At 37.5% G+C, this 12,214-nt stretch overlaps 1 protein-coding gene across 1 annotated transcript; it reads right to left on the minus strand.

Moving 5' to 3' along the window:
- Positions 1–252: 252 nt before the first annotated feature.
- LOC131012400 (sugar carrier protein C-like) lies at positions 253–3,067 on the minus strand. The gene is made up of 3 exons (XM_057940355.1): positions 2,738–3,067; positions 2,342–2,664; positions 253–1,529 (listed from the first exon to the last, which is right to left on the minus strand). The coding sequence occupies exons 1-3, from the start codon at positions 2,871–2,873 to the stop codon at positions 417–419; spliced, it is 1,572 nt and encodes a 523-aa protein (XP_057796338.1). The 5' UTR covers positions 2,874–3,067; the 3' UTR covers positions 253–416.
- Between the last annotated feature and the right edge of the window lie 9,147 nt (positions 3,068–12,214).

Genomic DNA, 12,214 nt, shown 5'->3' on the forward strand with positions numbered 1-12,214 from the left:
TACATGTTGGCAAGCTGACATCGGATTATTGCAATAAAAAAAAATAATGATTACATAATTATTTTGTCAATATTGCATTATTAATTCAATTATTGTGCTTTAATTAGGTATTTTATTTTCACATTAAATTTTTGTTTTACATATAGATATTGACTGTGAAAGTACCCGTCGAACATCATCGACATACACATGTGAACAAGCATATGGTTTGTGTTATCAAATTCAATTAATATAATTATTTGTAACATCGGATTAGCCAACACCAATTCAATTCATGAATACTTTGGACCATACATTACATCAACAACACATCTTCTAGTAGTGAAAAGAAATCTCTAAGTGATGCACAACTTTGGCATTGCCTTTGAAATGATTACTATTTAATTCGTTGGTAAAAAAGCAAAGTAAAATACTAATCATACTTTGTGATAGTTATCCCCCTTCTTCAACTCAACCCCTCCATTAGCATTACCATAATCAGCATCACTCATAAACCTCGACCAGAACCAATGCTGCTTCCACACAACCACCATCTCCTCGATCGGAATGTTCTTCGTCTCCGGCAGGAAGAAGAAGATGAAGACGGTCATGACCACAACGAAGAAGGCGAAGAAGAGGAAGAGGCCGAACTTGAGGTGGCAGAGCATGGTCATGAAGATCTGCGCCACCGCGAAGGTGAACACCATGTTGACGGAGACGTTGAGGCTCTGAGCCGCCGACCGGATCTCCAGCGGGAAGATCTCACTCGGCACGAGCCACCCCAGCGGGCCCCACGACCACGCGAACCCGGCCACGTAGATGCATATGAAGAGCACCACCACGATGGCGTACCACCTGGGCAAATCCCCGGCCTGCCCGTCGGTGCCGAACTTGATCCCGATGAAGATGGCGACGCAGACCTGGCAGATGAGCATCTGGATGCCGCCCTCGATGAACAGGAACCTCCTCCCCAGCTTATCCACGTAGTAAATGGAGACGACGGTGGCCAGCACGTTGACACCGCCGGTGATGACGGCGGACATGAGCGCGGCGTCGCTGCCGAAGCCGATGGTCTTGAAGAGCACGGGGGCGTAGAACATGATGACGTTGATGCCGGTGAGCTGCTGGAAGAAGGGGATGGCGATGGCCATGGTGAGCTGCGGCCGGTACTTGCGCTGGAGGATGTTCCGCCACGGGTGCTCCACTTTGCTGGAGGCGTCGCTGGCGGCGACTAGGTCGTTGAACTCCTCCTCCACGTTGTCGATGCCGCGGATCCTCTTCAGCTTCGACCGGGCCTTCTCGGTCTGCCCGCGCTCGATCATCGAGTTCGGGGTCTCCGGGAGGATCAGGGACCCCACCGTGATGATCAGCGCCGGCACCATCGCGCCGCCCAGGCTCAGCCGCCATCCCCACCCGCCCTTGATCTTCGCGAACCCGTAGTTCAACACATTGGCCGCCAGGATGCCTATTGTGATGGATAGTTGGAACCCAATGTTGAGTGCTCCTCTGAATTTGTAAGGAGCCATCTCGGATAGGTATAGTGGCACAGACTGCAATCAACACACATTTTCCCATCAACAATAATTTAGCGATGTCAAGATTAGTCTATCTATGTTAACGAATTCACAATTCCCTTTCCCCCAACTCAATAAAAGAGATGTGAAATTAAATGGTAAATAATGAGGATGAAGATGTAGCTATCTGGGTGGGCCACTAGTGTTTATGATTTTTGTGTCCAAGTAACAATTTTGTCAATACATAACGATATGATAATAGTAGTGTGGAAAATTAAATAAAGGAGGGGAGCTATCAAGTCAATGTCTCCGGCTTTGTTTGCATTCAACGCCGTAGTTTTTGGAGTTCTAAAAACGTCACAACCCAAAGAAAAGAAGACAGATATGAGTATATTTTGATTTACAAAATTGGGCTCTTCAATTATTTACTCGCAGACAGAAAGAGAGAAGAAAGAAGAGAAAAAGGCAGATTTTTGTAAAGAAAGAAATGTATACTCTGTCGTGACATGAAAGCTCATTATGGCATTATGGATCAGATCTCAACTACAACAAAGCGTTGACCCACAACTTACAAATTCTTAGTCATACCCTAAAAAACATAACAAAAATCACAAAATATTAATAAACCACAACCGGGAAAATGAAAAATAACAGGGGATAGGATATGCAAGAAACAGAGTTACACAGACCAAGAAAAAAAAATATTATAACCAAACACGAAAATTCAAGAAAAATGGAGTAGCATGTTGGAATTCTTGTTCTGTACTAATTTAAGATTAACCCAACAGCACGATTCCGATCAAATCCAAACAAGAAACGACAAGAAAGGAAATAAAAATTTTCGGAACCTGATTGGCGAATCCGATTCCGAAGCCGAGGAAAATCCGGCCGACGATGAGCATCCAGACGGCCTGAGCGAAGCCGTTGATCAAGGCGCCGACGCAGAAGAGGATGCCGCCGCACAGCATGGAGAGCTTCCTCCCGAGCTTCCTGGTGACGGTGGACGCGACCAGCGAGGAACAGAGAGCAGCCAAATAGAGGGAGGAGGTGAACATGGTGAGCGTTTGGCTGTCGAATTTGCAGTACTGGTTGGTGGAGTCGTCCGCCTTCTGCTTCCTGTACACCGACGGGAAGAATTTCTTCAGGAACGAGTCCATCGACGTCACCCCACCTGCAAAACCAAACACCCCCTTAGATCGCTCATCTCCAATTCCCGTCGCTACGCTCACGCCGTTTCTGCTTACCTGAGATTCCGATGTCGTAGCCGAATATGAGGCCGCCCATGGCGGCGATGATGCAGGTCACCACCACGTACGGCGTTAGGTTGCCGGGGTATTGCTTGCCGTCGCCGGGGCCGGGGCCGAAACCACCTCCCGCCATTTTTTTCGAAAGAGAAGGATGAATGTAGAGAGAGAGAGAGAGAGGTTTGAGAATGGGAGTGACGGAGGGAGAAGGAAATGTAGGGGAAGAAGGCAGGGGATGGGAGTAGTATATATAGAGAAAGTGTTGACTTACAATGGTGTTGTGTTTATGTATGTATCGATGTGAATGAGTAGATTTTAGCTGTCATTTAGTGTGCACTCCCATAATGACTAGATTATGTAGTTTAAGCTAACGTTCAATTCACATAATAATTAATTACCCGCTTACATGGACTAACATACAAAATGAATGAGCTCATCCTTTTTGAATTCTTACTCGCCAAATCGGGACTTACTTACTAGTAAAATTTAGGGTGCAGACATTTTTTACACGATACGTATACACGCGACGAGATCAAGGGATTCCTGTGCACTATTAAATCGTATGTAGTTCGTATAATTCGATTATATATAGTATTATTAATTCTATTATTACTTTTTGTAATTTTGTTTTTGATTTTTTCTTAATTATGGTTTGAATTTATCGTGTTGGTGCTCGTGTTCTTATTTGATCTTATTATATCGACACAATAACAACCTATTATCTATAATTAGATGCACTTGTAATTATAGAATGTTGCAAAAATAAATTATCTGATAGTACTCAATTGGAAAAATATCTTTGTAAGGTCTAGGAGATCTGTTTGATAAATTTAATGATCTTGGAATACTCAAAGTTCATCTCAATCTTAATTAATAGTACAAAAAGTAATGCTACGTATTTGAAATATAATATTCAAATGAACGGGACCTTTTTGTCAACAACAATAGAATACAGAGAGATTTTGTTTCAAAATATATATATATAGAATAAAGAGAAATTATCAAGTGGATTCAATTTGGCCAATCCTAGTAAATTAGTTTCATTTCTTCTTCACATGTTTGACCTCAAGTGGGAGGCATATAATTAATACTACAAATTGGTGAGAAATAAATATTACAATAAATCCCAAAAAGATAACGGCTATGATACTAGAGTGGGAACCAAATTCAAGTTTCAAAATGGTTTGATGACTAAAGTCGGAATCTTTGGATAATTAGTCAGCTTTGGAAATCAGCCACCTCGTTAATTTTGTGTGAAGAATTGAAGTGGCTCAACTAAAAGCATTAAAATTGAAGTTTTCCACTGAGATTGATCTCAATGTGTGAATCGGAGAAGAGTTATTGCAGTTTAGGATCGATTTCTGCCTTTTTTTTTTAATGGAATTATCCACAAAATGAAAGCAATAGTTTACCTAAGAAACAGCTAATATGTTTGGATCAACGCAAGCACGAAATAGACCGTCAAACTCCATCTATGAATCTAACTAAGTTTGTTATGCATTGAAGTATATTCTATTCCTTATTTGGTAAGCTAATTGGTTTTATTTGCGTTATGTAAGATCCAATATCCATCTATGGATATTCAAAGAAGGAATTATAGGATATACTCCCCCCGTCCCACCTTCATAGTCTCTTATTCCTTTTTTAGATGTTCCACAATATAGTCCACTTTCTAATTAAATTAACATTAAATTTCTTTTTTTACCAAAGTAACTTTATTTAAATATAGTCAAACATAGAATAAATAAGGGCAAAATTGAATAATTACATATATTTTGTATTTTCCAAGTACTATTTAAATTTTCCAAGCACTATTTATTGCATTTTTTTAATATGTGTGAAAAAGTGAAGTGGACTATGGAGGGGGCACGGAGGGAGTATATAAAATCCACGGTCATGATATGAACATCCACATCAATTGAATCCGCTGCTAGTAAATTTTATGGATATGTTCGTATGAGATCTCATGAGACAACATTTATCCATTTTTATCTCTCATAGAGAGAGATAGAGAGATTTGATTTCATGAATTATGGTGGATCTTAGTTATGACTTTCAGGATATCGTAAATATGTCAAATTTAATAAAAAGATAACTTGTTCAAAATGCTGACAAGCTTTAAGAATCGTGTTCGAGATTATTTAATTATGTCTAAGTCTGGCTTTAATCGAGCTAAACATTGATCCAAGTTCAAAGGGCTTGAACTGGTTTCATATTTTATTAAATCATTGAGCTCAAATTCGAGTCAAATTTAGATTTGATCAAATGTGTTATTCACACTTGATCAAAATGCTTCACGATCATGCTTAAAGAACCATTATGATCGAGCATAGAAGGACTAATAACAGTTAAGTATGTCTAATTAAAATTAATGATCAGTTATTCAATCTTGCAAGTTCCAACTAATGGACTTTTTAGTCCTATGTTGGTCCTTTTTTAGTATATACGTATTGATTTAAAATTATTGGATGAATTTCATAGCATTTACAACATGAAACTTATCAGAATTTGAGGCAACAATAATAAGATTTGATCAAAAGGACCCTTGCTCTTTCTAGCACATATCTAAACCTTGTAAATGTATACAACTAACAATTATTTACTTTTTCACATAAAATTCTATTGCATTTAACTTTATAGACTTTAAAATTAGATTTGTTTTAGGGAAAATTTGAAATTAAACATGTATTTAAATAAGTATGTTTGAGGAGAAACTTAAGCAAAATGATACTTCCTCCATCTTTGAAAACATACACATTTTACCATTTTGAGTCATTTGTCAAAAACACGCACTTTTAATTTTTGAATGTCACCCCACTATAATTCCTTTATTTTTTTTATCCTTACTTTTTACACTTATTCAAAAAAATACTATCATAACCCACAATTACTTTTTGATAATTAATCCATTACCCCAGATTACCCCAGTGCATTCATATAATATTCCTTAAAACTTGTGACACCCATATCACTGTATGTTTTTTTGAGACAGATAGAGTATATCTCAATTTATTGGAGGGTTTTTTTTTTTTTTTTTTTTTTTTTTTTTTTTTTTTTTTTGCAGCATCAAATAACTACTAAAATTTTTATTAGTATTTTTTAAAATTGTAAGAATATATGATTTGTTTTCCTACTGATCAATTCAAGTTTCATTAATTATTAAATTGCGATTTTATTAAAGAAAGAAAAGAGAAAAAACCTAAGAACCCTTGAAAGCACAAGAAAGCAGACTAAGGGTCGAGCCTCGTCAAAACCTCTCTAAGGAAAACCCAAAGGGAAAAACCTTATAGAGGGAAAAAGAGTACTCGTCTAAGACGAAACCAGCAAGAGGGAAAAAAGTAGAAAAAGGGACCGCTTCCAGAACTCCGGCCTAACCATTGTCCTGAAGCAGACCCGGCTCGTTTCCCTAACAAAAAATAGCAAAACGAAACCCCAGAAAACAAACACATACATACAAACCCCAAGAAGAGACGAAAGAACCGAAACCCGAAAGGCCAAACAGATCGGTCTGGACAAGAACTAAAGCAGCAGCAAAACAAACCGAAAGGCAACTCCACCATCATCAACGAAGGAAACGGCGGAAGCAAAGACCAAACCAAAGGTCTTGCCTGAAGACTCATGTCGCTGGCAAAATCATTGCCACGACGCATCCAACGGAACCCGACTCCATATGACCCAGTATCTAGCGCACCAGAAAACTGAAAAAAAACCATATGGAACATTCTCACACCACAACCACCAAAAGAAACCATCAGCGCATACGAATATGACTGTGAGTAGCCATATCAAGACGCACAACAACTTTAATCTCCTCAATAGCATAAGGCCACCAGCCTTCTTCTCTGCTATAGTTTGCCATAATATCTGCAGCTTTGTTTCCCTCCCGATAAATGTGAGAAATTTGAAGAGTAAAATCAGGAAGGAGATGAAGAACCTTATTCCATAAAGCAATGAACCGCCAAGGCATTGCGGCAGAACGCTCCTCAAGCAGATGAACAATGTACATAGAATCTGACTCAACCCATAAATGAAGCCAACCCCGATCATGAGCAATTAAAATGGCTTTGATCACAGCAAGGAGCTCTGCTTCTAAGGCAAAACCAACTCCTCCCTTATAATGAAAACAACCACGAACCCAACTAAAATTATCACGGAAGACACCGCCAGCCGCAATATTTCCTGGAGCCCCCATCGCAGAGTCGTCCGTGTTAACTTTAATCCAAGGAGACACCGGAGGCCACCAATGCACAACAATGAAATCCGGTGGAGGAGCAGCACGAGTAGCAACGCCTATCGATCTGAGAATAGTATAATCTTTCCAAGAATTATTCATATGACCAAGATTAAAGTTATTCTCCATCTCCTTAAAAGCAACTTTGACAAAATGGATGATCCGCCTTTGGTCAAAACTCTTGTTATCAAAGATGCAAGAGTTCCTCAGAGTCCAAATGGCCCATAAGATAGTGATAATTCCAGCTCGCCAAAAACAATCCAGCTGAGAACTGAACTTATAACCCCAGGCACTAACTAAGAAACTATGCATATCAGCAGCAGCAGCAGCCTCGGTTAACTGAAACCAACTCAAGAACTCCATCCAAATAGGTCTAACGCAGTCGCAAGACCATAAGACATGATTCATAGTTTCACTCGAGGAGAAACAAAAGACACAATAGTTTGGCATGATCATACCATATCTAATCAGGCGATCATAGGTAGGAAGACGATCATGAAGAATCCACCAGCAGACTAAAGAACGTCTAACTGGAATGTAGGGCTTCCAAATCCAATAACCCCAGCTGACGTGAGGAAAACGATGACAGTGATTGGCAAACGCAAGAGCAGCAGTGACCGTTCCATGAAGAGAAAGTTTCCAGTAACGAGTGTCAGACTCCTCACCAATAGGAAGCCCCAAAATATCACAAACAATCTCAGGGAAAGCATTAATAAACTCCTGGGTGAAATGCCACACCCCATCATAGAAGTAATCAGCAACAGAATATCCGAGCAAAACAAGAACATAATGAGGAACCCTGCATTTCTCATGAATTTTGTAACCCAGCCAGTCATCACACCAAAAATTCGTGGTCGTGCCATCACCAATATAGCTGTAGGAATTCTCCACCAAATCGCTCACTTCTTCCTTGAGACCAAGCCAAACCGACGAAGAGATCGAATCACATCTCACGTGGCTGAAGGTATCCAAGTAACGGTCCTGCAGAATCGAAAACCCGAAATCCTTACCACAGATAAGCTTCCACGCCATCTTCATCAAAAAGCACTTGTTCATTAAGGAAAAGGAACGGACGCCAAGACCCTCCTCCTCTTTGATGGCACAAACACGGCTCCAGCTAACAGAACAAGAAGGTGTCTTTCTGACATCGCCCGTCCAAATGAAATTGCGGCACTTATCATCTAAATCTTTTAGCAAAGATCTAAGCCATTTATACACCATCATAGAATGCGTGATAGAACTCTGAATGACCGACTTAACCAGACAAAGACGACCCGCCATAGAAAGAAGCCGCCCACGCCATCTCGAAAACTTGGCTAAAATCCGATCATGTATCGGTCTGAAGTAGGAAGCACGGACACGCCCATCAAAGATCGGAACCCCCAAATAAGAAAAGGGGGCCACCCCCTTCACAAAGTTCAATTATCTCAGAATTGAACGCTTAGTCACTGCATGAGCTTTAGCAGAAAAATAAATATGAGACTTATCACTGCTACAAGTCTGCCCAGAAATCCAACTATAGTAATCAAGAATCTTCTTAATCGTCTTCGCATTCCGTACAGAGGCCTTATAGAAAACCAAAATATCATCAGCATAAAGAAGATGCGTGGGAAAAAGCTGCGAACGAGTCATAGTCATGGGAGTAAGATGACCAGAAGTAACACAGTTGCGAAAAAGAGCGCTCAGAACATCCTCAGCAATCCCAAAAAGGATAGGAGAGAGAGGGTCCCCCTGCCTCACACCACGCGAACAACCAAAATAACCATAAAGCTTTCCATTATAAAGAATGGAGATCCGGGCAGAGTAAGACATAAACTCACAAAAAATAATTTTATGCATGATTTTTTAATTGTTAATGGTGTGAAATGACCAAAGCAGGAAGTGCAAATCAATAGTTGTCGGCCAACTTAATTTTAAAACTTTTAGCCAATATTGAGTTAAAGAGCCCAAATCATCCTTATTTACTCATCAACTTTTACATTACAACTCTCTCTCTCTCTTTAAACCCAACTCTTTCTCTACATTATTTTGTCTCTCTCGATTATTTCTCCGACGAAGGTGGTTTTCAATTTATCAGGTGTTTAGTTTGTCTACGTTCTCTTTTCCGTGTTTACTTTTCTGGTCATCTTCTCATTTAAATTCGGTGACGTGTTTCTCTATTATTTCTCCGAATATACTCTTCCGGTCATCTTCTTCATTCAAATATTTTTTAAGCAGTCATTTTTTTATGCATTAAAACACTTATTTTTCAGATCTAGTCGTGATATTTGTTCAGCTATATTTTGAATGTAAATATATTGTATACTTGGTACGAACGGGGGTTATTCATACCATTAGTGACACACAGTATCTTAGCACGCCATTCAATCCAAAGTTTGGCACGAAAAGTACTAAATAACTCATTCGTACCACTTGTCCCAACAACATGGAGCAATTTGTTCCACTGAAAAAACCATAGCCTTGTAGTTTGTTCCAACAAATTCAATTATAATTCATGAACAAAATTTGAATCAAATAAGCAAAATAATAAGAAATCTCACAAATCCCTATCAGATCTAACTAAATGCATGGACCAATTCTTCATTTTCTTCATAGATTTCGAACTACATCTCATAAATTTTGGTCAGGTCTACAGATTTATAATATAAAGAATGGAGAAGATGGTGCAAAGGTGACGACAGACGACGAAGTTTATCGAATTCTAGAAAGGCAAACAATATTTTCGCTGGATTAGATGAATGCGTCGGTGGCAATGAATCGAAAAAGATAATGGCTCGCCGCAGGTGATGGCGGTGACTCCGCCGAATTTTAATAGGAAATGGCGGAATTCGAGAGATAGATAGGTGGCAGAGTAAACGAGAGAAAGTGAGAGATAAGGAAGAATAAAGATATAAATTAGAAATGAGTTGTAGAATAGGGATTTAAATTTGGTGTAGGGGTAATTTTGTGCGAAATCTAAAAATTGATTATAAATTTCTTGAAACTAAATTGATGGGCAATTACTAATTTCTACTATCTATATAAGTCAAATATTGCCTATTTTTAAATACTCCCTCCGTTCTACTGTAAGTGGTTTAAAATTTTTCGGCACGAGAATTAAGGAAAATGTGTAAATTTGTTAAAAGTGGTAGGGCTGAGTTAAAATTTTCCATTTAGGGAAACGAGCCACTTATACTGGGATGATCCAAATTAGAATACATGTCACTTTTGGTAGGACGGAGAAATAGTATATATAATGATGTGAGCGGTTTTGCTTTTTTTTTTTTTTTTTTTTTTTTTTTTTTTTTTTTTTACTTCTCCCTTTCAACATGAATGATCCCAGCAGCCCTTTCAACATAAATGATACTCCCTTTGTTCCATGAAGCATGACCTAGTTCTTCTCGGCACGGGAATTAAGAAATTGGTATTTTGTATGTTAAGTGTAGTAGGTGAAAAAGTGAAGATGTGAATAAAGGGTAAATTTTTTGTTATTATTAGAAACATGTCAAGCTTCGTGGGACAACCCAAAAAGAAAATTAGGTCATGCTTTGTGGGACAGAGTGAGTATGTTTCTTGTATAATTTCAAAAAAAAAGAGAAGGTTTTCATCAAATAAGAGGAAATTAACACTTTTGAAAATAAAATAAAAAAATAAAATTTTAACTTAAATGTATTATTTCATCCGTTGATCAAATGAGTACTCATATTTTCTTTTTGCTCTATTCTCCAAATGAGTACTAGTATTTTTTTTTGGTAAGTGTACCACATATAATTCACTTTCAATAAAGTGTGCCCCTTATTCCACTCACACACTTAATCAATTTCTTAAAATTCGTATCACTCACAAATGAATACTCAATTAATGAACGGATGAAGTATATACATTTCAAAAATCTTTATAGCACATATTTTCTATCATAGTGAAAAAATTTGAAGCCACTTAAATGTATATAGATATAATTTTTTCTATAATTAAATATTATTGTATTTTATTGTATTTTTAATATTATATAAAAGTATTTAAATTATTTAATAACAATAATTGTAGTTACACTTTATAAATATTATACATTTTTAAATGTCATATTCGTGTATCAGGTGGATTGGCACAGTAGTTAGTAAAATAAATCACTTGTGTGTCTCGCTCAGAAAAAAGGAAAAAAATCACTTATGTGTCAATGAGAGTAAATTCGACTCAAAAGTTATGGATAGAGAAAAAGAATGGATATGGCTGAGTCACCAACTACGTGTTTGTAACTAGAGAAAATTGATGTGGAATCCGTCGGCGCAATATTAATTACTCCACAGTTAAAGAACCGTGATTCGAAGTCCTTTATGCCCATTTATCCGCTCCCCAAACACGCCTCACCTATACTCACGTAAGAGAGACGCATTTCTTTAAAAAAAAAGAAAAAATCGTCACATTCTAATTAAATAAAGAAATCACAGAAGCGAAAGGGGGAAAATTTAATGTCAACGTAGGTTTCGTCAATGGTATATTTGTTTTCAATACGCCTTCACTAATACCTTGAAATGCGATTTAAAGATGACGATGTCTTTCAATGCTTATCCCATTTTTTTGTAGAAATTTTAGTAATGTTTAAGATACCAATGACTTTGAGTAAATGTTGTTTTTGTCTTTTAACATTAATTTTAAGAGAGATACTAGATGGACAATCTTGATCGGATCAAAAGCACTAATTCATTCGGTTCAACTTTATCTTAATATAATAAATACGGAGTACTTAGGCATAATGGATAATACATTCAAGAAAAAAAAATGACTTAACTTTAAATATTTTATAAAGAATACTAATTAGTTCTTTTAACAATATTCTAATTAATATCGATTTGTGGGTTTATAAACTCATATACAAAGTATCAAAATAGTGAAAATCAATATTTATCTATAAACATAATTTTTATAAATTATAGGGGTTTTTGCAAATAAAATCACGAACAATTTTGAATTTGCAATTTTAACGCGACTTTTGAAGTGTGGCGAATTAAATCATAACCTTTTCAATTTTTGCAATTTCGTCCCCTCAATTTTTTCCGGCCACCGGAGTGATGAGTTGGAGTTTATGTGGATTATTTTTTTCCACGTAATTAATTTCTGACTAAAATTAAATTGCTGACTAAGATTAAAATAAAATCAAAATCTAATTCTTTTATTTTTCTTCTTTTTCGTCGAACTTATTTCAGTATCCCCCATTTTCCTTAAACTAGTATACCTTCCCGTGCGATGCACGGCCACGATATATTTAT

Source organism: Salvia miltiorrhiza, chromosome 2 (assembly GCF_028751815.1).
Source record: "Salvia miltiorrhiza cultivar Shanhuang (shh) chromosome 2, IMPLAD_Smil_shh, whole genome shotgun sequence".
NCBI classification, from domain to species: Eukaryota; Viridiplantae; Streptophyta; class Magnoliopsida; order Lamiales; family Lamiaceae; genus Salvia; species Salvia miltiorrhiza.